This window comes from Poeciliopsis prolifica, unplaced genomic scaffold (genome assembly GCF_027474105.1).
Source record: "Poeciliopsis prolifica strain line A6 unplaced genomic scaffold, Auburn_PproV2 SCAFFOLD003, whole genome shotgun sequence".
NCBI classification, from domain to species: Eukaryota; Metazoa; Chordata; class Actinopteri; order Cyprinodontiformes; family Poeciliidae; genus Poeciliopsis; species Poeciliopsis prolifica.
In genome coordinates this window covers 12,682,967-12,699,795 of record NW_026562378.1, presented here as the reverse complement: position 1 = coordinate 12,699,795, position 16,829 = coordinate 12,682,967, and the positions used below count along the sequence as shown (strand labels likewise).

The 16,829-nt window shown below is 38.6% G+C and overlaps 1 protein-coding gene across 2 annotated transcripts in view; it reads right to left on the bottom strand.

The window, feature by feature from the left end:
• Positions 1–16,829, bottom strand: part of grm2a (glutamate receptor, metabotropic 2a) — a 40,193-nt gene extending 23,364 nt beyond the window's left edge. Inside the window, exons 1-2 of one of the 2 annotated variants that reach the window (XM_055025297.1) lie at positions 16,463–16,829; positions 1,853–2,598 (exon numbers count right to left, since the gene is read on the bottom strand). In XM_055025297.1, the coding sequence (XP_054881272.1) occupies positions 1,853–2,380 (528 nt within the window). In that variant the 5' untranslated portion in view covers positions 2,381–2,598; positions 16,463–16,829. Of the gene's footprint in view, positions 1–1,852; positions 2,599–16,462 lie in introns of those variants that run through there. The other variant, XM_055025305.1, reaches the window with a different exon arrangement.

Below are 16,829 nucleotides of genomic sequence, written 5' to 3'. Positions count from 1 at the left end.
GAGAGACCAATTGACCTAACAGTTGTGTTTCTAAACTGTGGGAGGAATCCAGAGTACTTGGAGAGAACCCTTGCATGCACAGAGAGAACATACAAACTTCATGCAGAAAGACCCCTGGCCAGGGTTTGAACCCAGAACCTTTTGGTTGCAAGGCACTTGTGTGTGCTTGGATGCGTGTGTGTGGGTGTGTGTGTGTGTGTGTGTGTGTGTGTGTGTGTGTGTGTGTGTGGTGTGTGTGTGTGTGTGTGTGTGTGTGTGTGTGTGTGTGTGTGTGTGTGCTTACTCACCAGCCAGTTTACTAGATAGGTCAGGTCAATTATTTGTACCTGAGTGAATGACAAATCAGCCAATCATGTCTAGATATGGTGAAAACAGTTCCCTGGAGTTGAAACTGAGCATCAGAATGAGGAAGAAAGAGGATTTAAATAACTTTGAATGCTGCATGGTTGTTAGTTTTTAGCTCAGAAACTGCTGATCTATGGGAGTTTCACACATCATCTTATTTCTGGAGAGTGGTTTGAAATGGAGCAATGGGAAGCAGTTGTGTGGTCAACAATATCAAAGGTCAATTTCAAAGGTCAGAGGAGAATCTGCAGACTGCTTTGACGTGACACATTACAACCAAGGTATGCAGAATACCATCTCTGAACGCGCAACATGAAGGAAATGGGCAACAACACCACACCAGGTGTTTCTCCTGTCTGCTAGAAGCTGAAAAGTGTTTGCACAACCTCACCAAAATTGAAGAAAAATAGATTGAAAAAACATTGCCTGGTCTGATGAGCCTCAATTTCAGCTGCGATAGTCAGATGGTTGGACCAGAATGTGGGATAAACAACATGGCAGAATGGATTCAGTTCGTGTTGGATGTGCAGTTAAAGCTGCTGCCATCGGCACAGGGGCGTGGCAGATGCTATCGTGTTAAAATATCTGACACCTTGTCGACTCCATGCCTCTTAAAATTGAAAGAGTTTCCGTTTTGACCATCCAGTTACCTTGAAACTTGACAGAAATGCATAAAAGAATGCCTCTGGAAGCCTGTTGGCTACTCACAATGGGAAGCAGACAGCCACAGGCAGGGTTACATCATATTCTTTGGTCTAGAAGTGATCTGAATCCAATTATATTTCTAGGAGGGCCAAAGTATGTTCCTTTCTTTTAAAGAAGCGTATATCTGGAACAGGAGGCTGCTGCAGCTGAAGTGAGGTGAAGCATGCTTTTGAAGTGAGCGAGGAAGACTTTGTCCTCTGGCTGGCTGAGTCAGGATGATGATGTCTCTGCCTTAATGATTTCGAGCATGCATATTTGTGGATATTTACAGATCTCATTTCCAAAGGACACACTGTCTCCTCTTCACAATGACTTGGAACTGCACTGATGTAGAAACTACATTACAGCCAAGGATTCGGAGAGCCAATTAGCAGAGATTTCCTCGTATCAGCCGGAATGAGCCAAAAGGAGCAGAGCGTAATCAGGCTGTCGCTAGTCATCCCGTCAGTCCCAAGTGCAACATCTGTAGCACGTCTGCCTCTGACAGGACCATTGCCAAAGTGTAAATTACAGGGGAAGAGAAAGAGATCCTCTAAATTAGATCACTCAGGCACATTTGTGTTCAGGTAAACAGATCCTCCTGTGGAACTGATACTCATTAAGTCCCAGGGTTAAGATCTTGCAAAGGGTAATTGCAAGGGGTATTTAAGTCTAAATGGGCTGTTATAATATTTCACACTCGTAGCTGAATCCTATTTTCCGTCTTCTCTCTCCAGCCCACAGTAGCTGCAACACTCGCCTGATGGAGTCTTTAAATGGCCATCTTATAGTAGAAGCAATAAAGTTTATCACACATGCATACCTGGATAGAGACATCACTGTAGGAGCCTCCTATGACCCCAGAGATAGCGAGAGGGACGTCATCGTGAATGGCGTAGGAACCATCAGGGCATGTGTACTCGCTGTCGTCCACTTTGGTGAGGGAGGCCCTAACAAACTCCAGAGACTGTTCCAGAGCGTAAGTGTCCTTAGAACAGGTGTCCAGTATGTGGGCTCCAAGTCTGATCCCAGGAAGGATCCGCTCATCCCTGTTGATTTCATCCAAGGCCAGCAGCATAGCCTCTAGTCTCTGGATCCCTCTCTGTGAATTGATTTTCCCGCAGTCCTCCAACCCCTCACCTTTCTGATGCACAGGAAACAAGCCGCCAATCATTAGATCTCCTTCCAGGGTGATCTCCTTCTTGGAGTCTGTGTTATAAGCCACCACCGGCAGGCCGTGTGTCGCCCGGGCAAAGAGGAAAACGCATAAGCAGAGCAGGCTGAGACGGGACAGCCAGAGGGGTCGGGGCACAGGGTGCGCCCCACACATGGGGGATTTCCCCAATGACATGTCCCTGGAGAAAACAATGACACTGTCCTGCCTGTGGGGTCTGCTCAGTGGCTGGTCAGAGCTGATGATGGTGCCACTGAAAGAAAAAAAACTCTCAAAGGCGCAGCAGCACCAGCGAATCTCAAAGTGCTGTTGTTTTTATTCTGACAGAGGCCATGTACAGCATCGCCGCCATCCCTTTCGTCCGTCTCTTCTTCTGAGCGTTTGTAGATTACAGCCTGCAGATCAAACAGAGAGAATTTCAGTCAGAGCTTTGGAGTTGAAGTACAATGATCCCTTTGTCTCACAGACTCTGTGTCTGCCAGAGACAGACTCATTCAGTGGAAACATTTGACAACTTCTGCATGAGTAAATCAATATTTCTGTAAATTAAGCAGTTTGGTGTGACAGGAGGAATAAATGAGGGTGTATTTGTAAACTTACATATCACACATTAATCTACTTTAAATAGACACTTCTTCATTTCTTTTCTCTGCAGTCTTGACTACTATAAACCCCAAACAAGTTAAACGTTTTCTTTTGTTTTGTTTTTTGTTTTGTTTTTTCACAAAGAAAATAAAAGTGTTTTCCACATTTATATTCAGCCCAATTTACTCTGATATCATTTTCTAAAATGCTGCAACCATCCTTTAAAAATCACCTTGCCAGTCTGCAGAGTGCAAATGTGTGTGATTTTTTTTTTCTCTGTATAAATCCAGATGTTCTGTGAAGGTTCAAATGTTTGTTAGAGGATTTTGGTGAACAAACAGCATCATGAAGACCCAGAGACAACATGGTGGAGAAACTAATGAATAGTTTTAGTTTATTCTAACATGCCTGGCATTAAACATCTCACATATGTGGTGCAATTTGTAAAAGTTAAGAAGTAAGAAATTAACAGCAATATTTAGCCCAAGTAAAAAATGCAAGAGTTCATTTTTCAGTCACATTTAAACATGTTATTTATAAATTTATAAATGTAATAGTTCCAAACTGAATAGTTTGAAAATGAAATATTTAACTGTTAAATTAAATATTTAAATACAAAAATAATCCGGATAAATAGTTCCAAACTAAATGTTTAAGTCTGAACTAAACATTTAGTTTTCAAACTCAATATTTTGTTTACATACTAAATAGTTAGCTCCAAGTTAAATATTTATTTTGCTAACTAAATATTTAGTTGCAAACTACATATATATATTTTCTGAACTAAACATTTAATTTTCCAGCTAAAAACATACTGTAAATATTTAGTTCATAGCTAAACATTTAGGTCCAAGTTAAAAATCAGCTAATATGAAAATTTTACTGTGAATAAGCGGAAGAGGAATTTCAAAATTAAAACCTGGAGGTTTTTTTGAGTCTTTGTAAAATGTGTCGTATTTTAATTGTTGGCTTCTCCTCTCGCTGCTTCACTGTGTCTGTGACCTCATTTCACTTTTCTTCTAAGGAAGATGATTGCACAACTCTTTTATGATCACATGACTGAACACTCCTTTACTCCTGTACTACAACAAGCTGCAGCGATAACAACACGTACCCTCAGGGAACATTTTGTCATGTCACATCTACTGTTCACCGTCTTCCAAACACAAATACTTCATGCAAAGCAAAGAGGAAAATTAAACAGAGAAAGAGGAAGGTAAATTACTAAAATCAGCTCCCAGCAAAAAAATAAAGAAAGGTAGCTATTTGACTGAATTGACTGGATGTAATCCAAAGAATTTTAAATTTGGTTAACAGGTTTTTATTTTCTTTTTAGCACATTAGTGCCTTTTATCTTTTATTATAGATTTAAATCTGTCTTCAGGTTAGGCAGCGAAGTTGTAGGGTTCATAAAAATAAACAATTATGCACAGTTAATCTGCAAATTCACAGCCTAAATTAAACTAAAAATGTATCAAAATATCAGTGCATCCAAGCTGCTCAGGAACATGACAACCTGCTTGTTACACTTTAATAAACGGAGCCTCGTCTCAGACATTGAGGCAATATTTTCTTTATTCGATCATTCGTTCTGTGAAATCCTTCAAATGACCTTCAACATTTTAACCAGTAAATAATTTGGTCAGATGACACACAAAACGTAGTTACTGGGTCCTTATTCAAGTTTAAATATTGCCATGAATTGATCGCATATTTTACTATACTAATGTAAAAAATATTAACTTTTATTGCACTGAACTGTGCAACAAATTGACCGTGTATTTAATGGAAATTAAATGTCTAAATTCTCTGCAGTAATATAAAGTTTTATAGAAGCCACTAATTTCTAATCGAGTGGCTTAAATTATACCAGTTAGCATTACATCTAGAGCGTTGCTAAAAGGCCTTAATAACTGCTGGACAGTATCAACATGCCAGCAGGTTGTTAGGTAGGAATGTCAGCCATTAGCATCAAAATAAAAATGAATAAATAAATATTTTTAGTGCCAGAAATGGTAGAAAGCCATGATTTTGTTGCCCATTTTTCTGCCAAAGGACCCGAGAACCTTGTCCATGACATTATGGACTATTTAAAATATCAGGCAATTTTAACAAGTAAATCTGGTGGTCTCTACTAGAACAATGGAGGTTTTCTGGAGTCTTTGTGATCTTTGTAAATTACAAAGACTTTTTTTGAACAAAAAGCTCAATATGAAATTTAATGTTTCTAAATGGTTCAATGTCAATTTATATTGCTGTAGTTGAACTTTATGTAGGATTTTACACAACTTTACCAAGGTTGCCAAAGGGCATTGCCTACAAAAAAAGCACTCGGTTTCTTTTTTTCTGAAAATCGTGATGATTTATATGAACAGCACGTACACATCCTAAATTCTTAAATAAACGTCTCTCATTTTGTCGATCTCCATAATTTCGATTGAATTCTTGCCTCTGTGACTCTTTCGAAGTGTGTTTTAGTTGTAAATCCTACCCATGATTGACACCCAGCTATGATATGAAGCCTACAGGTGAACAGCAACTTTAAATAGCCAGATTTTTACTTTGCAGTCGTGCATAATGAAAGCTGTTCTGCTGATGATGGAGAGAAAACCCCAATTATCTATGTGTGCGCTGCTGCTGAAGGAGACTTCCTGCGCGTTGTAACAGGGTTTTATATGCGCTCCCACTTAAGAATGCATATTTGTGCTCTCACAAACCCACCAGAAAGAAAGCGCACGCACGCTGTGCACATAGTTTTAGTTGTAAATTGGGGATTTATGCCGCTAGTCCCCGGTGTCAGTCGCCACAATTCTCGGAGGCTTAATTAGACAGAGTGTTAAGAAGTTTATCTGAGTAAATTATCAAGCCAGAACGATCTGTCTCGTATCCTTTTTACCCCAACAAGGCAAAGAGGTTGACAAGTAGTAATTAACTGTATTGATGGGAGATTATGAAAACAGAGCAGAGCGATAATAATGCCGGTATTTTTCTCTCTTTCCGTTTAAAAAAAAATATAGACTTGCATATTACAACAACATAAAACACTCAGCAGGAGTCAGAGTGCAAGACGCATTCTTTGGGATTTCTCTGTGTTTCTCTCACCTCCCCAGCTCTCTCTCTCTCTTTCTCTTCCTCTCTCTCTCTCTTTTTTTTTTTTTGCACTGTTGTTTCCATGGAAACATGCCAGGAAGATGGAGGGTATGAACAGAAAGTGGAAGACAGACCAGGACAAGTGGGCCAGCCCGATCATGCATGGTCCACGGTCTTGTGGGAGAGCTGGGAATCCTGACCAGAGCGAGAAGACTCCTGCCAAGACTTTTTGGTTTCTAAAAAGCAGGCGCACCTCGAGCTGAAAAATACAAACCTCTGTAATGTTTAGAAATTAAATTCCAACATCCTTGTCATTCAAACAATGAGAGTTTGAGAAAAAAAAGTTACATGTAAATAGGAAGAGGTGTTTAACTTTAGAAGATTGTTTTTTTTTGCTCTGCTCAAAATAACAGCGTGAATCTTAGGCTTTCCTGTTTGCTCTCTCAGCCGCCATTCAACAAGTGAAACTCCTCTTCAATAGCGCGCACGTTCATGTGAGGTTTAGTCACACCTAAGGCCTGGTGTTATAAATAAACACTGACAACAATTTAACATGACTATAAAACCAGTTTAGTGCTGCAGGACTGTGTTTTCTTGCAGAATGGCTCAACAGCGTATGAAGCCACACGAGACAAGTCATAAAATCCCAAAGTGGGAGCTGCAAACGCAGGTGTTTTAAACAAAACAAATCTCATATTGGCAATAACACAAGTTGCAAGTTGATTCATTTTATATATATTGTCTTTGTCCACTGCTCTTCTTTAATGTCAGTAATGACAGATTCAAACTAGGAAATACATCTGTGACTTTGTTTTGGTTTTGTTTGTTATGTTAGAATCTTTGAGAGGACAGATGAGCTCAAATCTGAAAACACAGAATCCTTCAAACATGTTCATACCCCTAAACTTTAAACAATTATGCTTCACTCTATCGCATAAAATCCAATTAAGATGCAATGACATCTATGGTTGTAACAAAAGGTGGTGAAAAGAATGGAGTGAATAGCAAAATGCTCTATGCATCAAAATATGTCAGCCTTCAGTGGAAAAAATAAACATCTGGAGAAGTTGCCTGACTTAGACGACACAATGAGAATTTAAATCTCTCCTCTGTATGTTGTCTTTTTATCCAGTACCTGTTGGGTATTGTTTCTAGCCCATTTATGATCACTAAGCCTGTGTGTGTGTGTGCGCGTGTGTGTGTATAAATCACAGCTGAGCAATGTTTACGCTCGACAAATCTCACCCAGGATTTGGTGTGCACGCTCAAACTTTAAAGAAAAACAATGCCTCTTATTCTTTTTCTTTCTCCGCTTATCAAGTCACCTCCTTTTAACCATTCGGCCTTTTTTTAATTCAAGAGAGAGTAAAACCTGCCATCATTTTGCACACTTCAAACTAGACAGTGTGAGGGAATTGTGAGGGACGGAGGGGGTAAAATTACAAGAAAAGGTGGCAGACGTGAGAGGAACAGGGAGGAGGAGGGTGCATGACAGTGTGGGGAGCAGCGAAAGAGAAATAACGGTAAGGTTTGAGAAGGATGCTGATTTTTTTATGACACTCATTTTCCGTTAGGAGTGGAAGTGCAGCATTAATATGGTAATATCCCCCCAGGCGACAGAAAGTGTTGAAGAGTGGAGGTCATCCGATGTATGTGTGCAGCCATAAGCCTGGATGAGCAGGTAGGAGATCCCAGGTGAAATGAGTTGGAGCGTCGCTGAGAGGAAGCAAAGGTAATGGAAGTCAGGCTTCCCTAAAATCACATTTCCAGCTGACAAAGAGAAGGGTCCTTGGTGGTGGGGGTGGGAATGCTCTGAAGATGATCGTTTGTATAAAGGAAGGAAGGCACAAAAAGTACACACGCACACGTTGCCACGCGCAAACAATAAATTAAACTCAAGTTGGAAGCACCTGTGGAGAATTAAACTTGGTAATGACCTTTGAATATTTAAATTGGTTTCATTTTCATCAGGATGTTTTTCTACACTTTAAATCTCTCTGGTTGAATCAAATGAAAAAAAAAAATCTGAGATTTGTTTGTGGAAAGTGAGCCATTTGTACATCATTCCACCAAATGCTTCTCACAACACACATATGTGTATTTACAGGGGTGGTATGCAGTTTATAAAACATCATTTGCAGAAAATGTTGCAAGATTTTCTGACAAAGTGTATTTTAAAGCAAATTTGCTAATGGAGTAAATATTGAATCGTCTGTGTTGGTTGCATTTTCCAAAGTTACAGCTTTTATGAGAAACAACCTAAAAAGCAAACAGTTGTGTTTAGGTCTGTGGGATTTGCTAACCTGGCCGCTGCCTTCCTGTGCTATTCCACTTGAAACAAAATTCTCACTTCCAGCACATTCTTGGCTTTCTCCCCTTGACTTGGATTGTTTCAGGTAGATTTAGAAGTTGTGAATGATATCCTAGAATTGTAGTCTGTCCCCCTTTTAGCAAAGGTGGAAGTGAACAAAGCAGTTCAGTACAGGTTGGCCTCACTTCCAAATATTAAATCAACATTAACAACCGCCTCGTTTGGGTCACTACTTCTCTCTTTGCATTGGAGAACAGTTGATTACAGTCCAGGCAGCTTCTGGTAAGTTTCTTAGCACTAAATTGGCACATGATATACGTCACGGGCAAATGTTAGTAACTGGGTAAAATTTAAAACCTCAACAGACTCCACATCCCAGTAACCAATTGTTTCTCAACAACAGAGAGCCCAGACCCTCTGTATGAAGCAAAAGTGCAGGACAAGAGCCTGGTTTATACCAGGCTTGGGATTTGCAGTGGTGTCTGGTGAGTTATGCCGAAAACATTGCAAAGATGAGCATATATCTTTTTTTTATTGGTATTTGGATTTTTCTTTTAAACATGTTGCACATTTTTGGGGTGCTGTGGTGATGCAGGGGTTAAGCACAACCCACATAAGAAGGCCTTAGTCCTTAACACAGCCGTCGCAGGTTCGATTCCCGGCCTGGTGACCTTTGCTGCATGTCTTCCCTCTCTCTCATTACCCTACTTTCCTGTCATAGCACTTTCAAATAAAGGCCACAAGAGCCAAAAGAAAAAAAATATATGTTGCACATTTTTATTTAAGTTTTTGATATTATGTTTCCAAAGATAGATTCTTTAAGCTGCAAATCACAAAATGTGCCAATGAGAATTAGGAGTTATACTAAGCAGGTGCATGCGTAAGTCTGTCCAACATCCCACCAAATTACTATTTTTATTGGAAAAGAAAAGCTCTCGTGGTATAAGCTAACATTGTTAAACATGGAATGACCGCTTGGCATAATAGTTGCTCTAATTTGTCTGGTCTGACAAGTGAATGCAATTTCTGCTCATTTTATGCTTTCAACACATTCATAATTGGCAGCCTGTAAAAGGCTGGAGCTTAGCCCTAAGGAAACCTGACATTGTAATTGTCAAAATTGCAACTTGAGGTTTGATATAACCACAGACAGGAACTGCACAAAAACTATAAAAATGTGTTTTTTGGTCAACTTACGATGCTTCTTGGCAAATCTGGAAACAGGTGTTTCAGGAGCAGTAAGAAACATTGTTATGAAAAATGACATCAATCAATCAAAAATACATTCCTTACTTTTTGCTAAGTTTGATTACTTGATGTTGTGAGCACAGCACATTTAATTCACTCAAAGTCACTTTTATCTCCTTAACTTCCACTCATGCACAGGGAGATTATATAAGCTTCATGTAGAAGGATCCAGATGATTATTAAAACCCAGAACCTTCTTGCTGCAAGGCACCTGTGCCACCAACTATTACACTGCAATTCCTTAGTAAGACTATTAATTGATAGTCCACATGTTTGTCTAAAGAATGATTATCAAGTCCAGTCAAAATAATGGATAGCACCGAAACACGGGTAAACAAAAAATGCAGGAAAATTGAATCTTTGATTCACTTTTAAAAAATCTCCCATTGCATAAATGATATTTATTTCAAAGCATTTTGACAATTGGGAAGGTTGTGGATCAATACTCTTAAAATATGTTTGAAGTGAGCCACTCTACTGGCAGCAGACATGTTAACACTTCATTTTAAGACTAGAACGTATCCATGATATTTCTAAAACTCCTTGATCTTGTTCATGGTGGCATGGGGCTGCTGTCAACGAGTAAGTGATGGAGGCCCTTTGTAACCACTTGATACTACATACTTTTGGGCTCCAGTGACACAAACAAAATCGCATCCATTTCTCAAAACCTTTTTATAATACATTTAACTTTTACAAATCAACAAAAATTTCTCCGATAGCATCTGAGAAATCTGGAGCATACTTAGGCAACCAGATATTTATATCTAGGTCTAATAAGGGACAATAGGCAGACTCAGAGATAAGCAGCGTAACATCATTAACATGACGAAACGTCTTCTGCAAACACAAACACTGACCTTTTGCTGTGAGGCCATTTAGGTTTCTACCAATTAGAGAATGAGGTGGAAGTTAAAGGTTAAACTTGAACTTGATGGATATTTTGAGACGTTCTCGAAAAAAGCGCAAAACGATCAAAATGTAATAAATTACTAGCTGAATAAAAATTATATATAAGACTGATGATTTCAAAGAAATTAATTAACTCTTATCCTTAATTATTCACATACATCAGCATATTTTTAATGTCTTGTAAAAACAAGGCAATAATAAACATGAAATTTATTACATTTTCATTTATTTTTTAGCATTAAATCAATTAGTTCATCATCAAGATGCTGCACTCTGACACCATTAGTAACTTTGAACTCTCACATATGGAGTCTAGCATCTGATTGGCTAAAGAGTCACAAAGAGTCAAATTCAGACCAATGAAATTCATCTGGACAATTCCACAGTGACATTATGTGCTGCAGCAATCATGTATAAAATTGATGCTTTTGCACATAAAATGCATGTATTCAGTCATATATATTTTTATAATCTCAATTATTTAACAATTTATTTATTTTTTTATTGAATATTGTCTTGGGCCTCTGGATTCTGGTGGATGATTGTTTGTATTTACATGTGAAAAACGCATCTATTTCATCTCCTTCAGAGAAATGATTCTCCCCATTCATGGATGTGGCAGCATATATTGATCAAACTATTAAAATATTAAAATGTTAAAAAATAAATGAATTTGTTGAGAACTTCTTAAATAACATTGAATAACTCTTCACGTTGATTTAATTTGGCAGTGTACGGATAAAGATTTCTCTGATTTGAATGATAAAATATCTCGGCACACAGCTGTCCTCGTTCTATTCATGTGTCCTTCTAGAGTCCAAAGAAGAAACTTATAGCAGCCCATATTTGGCCCACGGGCCTTCAGTTTGACACGTCTGATCAAAGGCACAGCAAATTTGATGCTGTGCCGCCATCTTCATGTTTATATCCTCCTGTCCTCGCAGGTTACTGGCTGAGCTCCACCTCTCACTCCTTTTTCTTCTTGCAACACCTGCTGAGGGGAATCCTTTCTTTGGGTTTTCACGTTACCACTTCACTCATTAAACAGCCATTCACTCTCTTTCTTGTCTGAACACTCATTACTGTGAGCTCAGGATTGCCCTGAATGTGGCGCTGAAGTGAGACTCCTTTGTTTGAGAAGGTTTTGTTGCAGCTTCCACCATCAAATAAAAAAAACTAAAATAAAAATAAGCGGCCAGAAAAAGTAGGAGGCTTTTAAGCAAGTCATTAGAAGTGCTCCAGTGTGACCAGAATACTTAATGATTTGAAGTTAAATTAGTTTACACATTAAAAAACATGAGATCATTTGGCTTTTCCGTGACAAAACTTTGCCATTTATATAACCATAAATCTGTGTGCCAGGATGGGAATTGCAGCTCGGACGAAGCTGCTTCATCTTTTTCTAATTTAGGTCTTGCATGTGTAAAATGAGTTTCATTCTGTGCAAAATGAGAGATATTTTTAAAAAATCCCACAGTCACACGGTATCCCCTCATCTCTATTTCAGTCAGTCATTTTGTTCCTTTTAGCCGCTTTCATTTCAATTTAGCTCATCCCTGCAGTAAATAATGCATCTGGAAAGCTGTTCCTCAGTATCGTTCCTGAATAGATTTATAACACACTTTATGTACAGGTTGTCTTACTGGTTAATACACTAAAATTATGTTGATCAAAGTCAAAACAAATATTTAAAAAAACAAAACAAAATCACAGATTTTTAGCTAGGATTATTTGGTGTATTGTCAGCATCTGAATCAGTAATTGGTTTGAAAACAAACTATACAACTTTAAATCTCATCGCATTTTTTTTTTTGCTATTAATCTTGTTGAATCCTAACTGAGGCGTTGTAGCTGTGGAATTTCTGCTGAGCCAAAGGCAGGTCAAACTTGTAAATAACAAAATAAATTAAATTCTGCTTACACTGATAAGAATGTCTTATGAATCCTAGATAAAAACCACAAATACAAATGCTTGTAAAGTGCAGCAAAAAGTTTTACAGTTGTCCCCTGTCACTGAGAGAAATGAAGGATACTCATTAAACAGATAGAAAGTTCACAAATATCACAAAATGAAGAGACAGATAGACATCATTCCTTGCAGCGTTGCCTCAGTTAAGGTTTTCTTTACATTTCAATGATAAACTCCTGTCAGTTTCCAGAACAGCAAATGCAGCCACAACGTAAAAACGACACACTCAGTTCCAAAACTAATATTTGAAGAACATTTTCTTTTAAATATGTTTTTGTTGTTGTTGTTGTTGTTTTGTTTGCTGGAGATTTAGGCATTTACAAAAAGTAGCTGCAGTTACGTAGAGTTGGGGTTCATCAAGAATCACCCAGAGGGTGAAACCTGCAAGTCAACGGAGAGCAGATGTTTGATAACGGGATGAAAGATAGTAAGTTCAGATCAACTAGTTGTTTTTTGTTCTGAACATTTTAAAGGCAACCCAGAGTGACAATAATTTCTGTAGCTTGAATGATTCGATTTATTTGACTTGTTGATTCTGATTCTGATTCTGCTTATAATTCTGGAACACATGCAATGCTCCTGCTGCTGTTTAAAACAATTTCTCTCATGATTCATGATCAGCATCGATAATTAGCAACACAAACCTTCACTCAGTTACTAGTATTTTTAAAGTAGGTAAACTTTTTTTGATCACTTATATTGTTCAGGTCAGCTTCAATCACTCCGTTGAATAAGTTTGAAGATAGTATAATTGGTAGGTCACTTTTTCTTTGTTCCTGTCTTCCCTTACTGCAGGTATCTCATGAGGAATAAATTACACATCCAGGTTTATATGAGCATCTAAAGAAATTCAGATCTTCTGATCAGATCACTGTCTCGATGTTCTCCATCGAGACAGTGATCCCTTTTCAACTAAAGACGGAAACATGGAGCAGCTGAAGCAGGGTGAGCCAGCAACACGGCTGGTTTTTACTCACAATGTAAATTATTAGTGCAGCTTACTTAGGACTCACATTACTAATTAATGGTGAGCTTTTCTGTGCTTTTGCCTGAATAAGTCAATGATCGAATGTTCCTGCTTGAGTAGCACAAGGTACAACGCTGCTTCAGTCCAGTGCATCAAGCTTCTGGCTTCGTTAAGTGATCTCCAGTGACATGATCAGAAAAAAAAGTGTAGAGCATTTGTCCGAAGGAACTCAATGTGAATATTTTAAATTTTAAAGCGGAAAAATAACAGGAATTATAACAACAGTGTAACTATTTCCACTAATGTGGATGCTTTAAAAATAAAGTCAACATGTATTTTCAGCTGTTGGTTGCCATAGCACAGCTGCAATCAGGCTGATTGGAGCAGCTGTCTTTTAGCTGTATTGAGGGAGAAATACTGCAAATTTAAAGATAAAAATAAACGCCACAGGTTTGCAGCGCACGCTGGGCTTCGCATGGTTGAAAAGATCCGACTGAAACGTGCGTCACCTTCACACCAGTGTGTTTGTTCAGCCATATGTAAGACTAACCTATTAAGCTGTCAGTTTTGATGGGAGCAGAGCTGGTCTTCATGCAGAGTGGCAGCTTCTGTGTAAAAGCTTTGAATGATGTTAACAAGACCGATGTTTTAACTTGAAACCGAAAGGGTAGAAAGGTCAAGGTTCATTTCTGCTCCAATGCTGAATACTTGTTTCTGTTTGAGTGACCCTGAGTGTAGATCAAAGTCTGCAGCCACATTTTTTTTACAAGTGTGAAGAACTTTTCAACTTTTTGGAGAAAAGGTAAATAAGGATGGCATTTAAATCTTTTTTTTTTCCAGAATAAGCCTCTTTGGTAGATAAAAATTGCAGATGCACAAGAGTTTGCTGCCACCTCTGACAAAAGATGTTAAAAAATGTATTTAAAAAGTGTTCTTAGCATAATCGCACAATAAATAATCTTGATTAAGAAATCATTTTTGATTTATTATTAGATTTATTCAGCTGAGAAAAGAGACAGAAGGTGTAATCATACGATCGTAGCACTTGTTGATTCCTAAATGCAACTGAAATGTTTTCTTTTTCTACTTTCATTTTTGGTCAATTTCAAAGAACTTCTTATTAGCAAATCCTTGACTTTCTGTTACACTGGTTTTTAAACTGACACTGGCCTAAGTTAGATGTGGACAGATATTTATTTATCTTTCCCAAATGCACATCGGAGAAGACGGTAAGATATATGAACAGATTTTACTGTTCGAGACCCTTAGAGACTATCGATGTGCCCAATATTTGGGAATGACGACTGAATTTTGTTGTTGTTGTTGTTGTTCTACCATCACAAACATCAACATGTTGGGACATTGTGTTTTAGTAAAATGAGACTACTATAAAGCCTTCATAGCTTTTCTTCTTCAAATACCTCAATTTAAATAATAATAATAAAAAAAAAAAATAATAATAATAATAATAATAATAATAATAAATTTGCTGGCATCTCCCAGAAACAAGATATGGGTTGTCTTTAAAAACATCAGGTTGATAGAAAAATGTCAAACTGGCCAGAATTAGCCAGTTTGACAAAACTGCACCAGAATCCTATGTGAACCTGCTGGATGAGCTGAGAGGAAGATCCCGCAGTGAGTGTCCTCCAACCTGGTTAAAAGTTAAAGACTAAGTTCTGTCTGATTGGTAGAAGGAGGTTGTATGTCCTGACAGCTGGGGCACCAACAAGTGATTCCTAACATGAAGTTTTCTTTGCCCTACACTGCTATGGGCTCAAATTAAAGTTTGGATCTTTTCTGAAATTTTCACCATGAGATTATGCAGTTGCAATAAACAAACTCCTTAATGCGTTTTATCCAATTTTACAAGTGGTGCCAAAAATAAAATAAAAAATAAAAAAGAAGACCTTGTATCTGTAAATGATTCAGTTTACAAGATGGTGGATTGGATAACTTCGCATTGCTTTCAAGTTCTGCCACTATACGTCCGTTCCTCTGTTACGCTCTTGCTGTCAAACCAGCGATAAAAGGAGAAACTAACTGCAGGTGAGATCGATCTGTTTAGGGACTCCAGATGAGATCCCCGCTTGGCCCCCTGTCTCCTCCTGCCACTCTTCCAATCTGATTTATTCTGCGGATGACAGAGGAGGGTCTCTTTGTCTTTTTAGTCAACGACCAACATCTTCAAACGTGAGCGCCGGACCGACACATCTATCCACTTTCTTAGTTTCAAGAAAGTGGATATCATCATATGGTCATATGGTTATGTAAGACCCCGGGGAACATCTCTGATTAAACAACTCACCAATCGCCTGCTATGAAATAACTGCGGCGGTCGGAGCGCGCGTTGAGCTGCGGAACATGCAGCAATGGAGTGAATGGGAGTGAAGGAATCCTCCACAGAATGTTGCTTCACCATCAACAGCAGCACCAATTAACAACAAAAACACCTGAAACGCGACCGCTTCCTGTTTGTGTGCGCAATCACCGCCAGACTCTTCTTATTCTAATTTGCTCATCCGCGATGTGATGGCAGTTTAATTGGCTTCATTAAAATATGTAATCCCGAGGAAAAACATCGATACGGCTATTAAAAAGGCTCCTCTTGATTTATTTATGAATAACGCCGCTTTCCACCCAAATGACATGCAATCAACTAATTGAGTTTCTTAAAGTGTTGGAGTCTTTTGATCACATTGATCTGCGCTATTAAGATTAATGTCGGGATTAATGAGCGGTTCTGCGTCGCCTTTTTGCTTTTTGTCTCTGCAGCACATTTGGGAGGATATATATATATATATATATATATATATATATATATATATATATATATATATATATATATATATATATATATATATATATATATGCATGGCAGGTGGTTTAGATGTAGCGATAAAACAAAACACAAAGAAGATCGAGAAAAAGGAAGTGTAAAATAGTTTTAGAAAATGTACGTGCATTCCTGCAATGCATGCGTCAGTTAACCATTTTTAATCGTCTGATTCTGGATCGTCATTGAGATTTAATTGGCAAATAAGCACAAGCAATGACAAAGACGAATCCCATCAATTAAGAGTGATTAAGTCCTCATCAAATCACCACCTGAAGCTCAAAAAAAGAGGTGAGGAAGAAAATATCACAACCCGAATATTAAATGAACCATCTTCTTACCTGTGCGGGAGTCCTCTCTTTCCAGCGCTGTTGTGCAGAGCGTGCACAGTGCACACGGAGCGCATATCCTCCGCAGCGCTGTTTGTCCTGTTAGACTCAAAACAAGTGGATTTACACTGGAGTCGGGTGAATGAGTAAACGAGGGGGGCGAGTGTTGCCGCCCGCTGCCTCAAGTTTGACGCGCGTACAGCTGAGCCGCACGCCAGGAGCTGTCCGCGGTGCTGAAAAACAGCCTCACTTAAACAGAGAGCGCTGCTGGATTCCTGGAGGTACCGATCCTGCCAAGAGCGCTTCAAAAGTCACATTTCTTCAGCGCGCTGCAAAGCAATCGGAACAGACGCCCACCGCTTCATCCTGCAAAACTGGG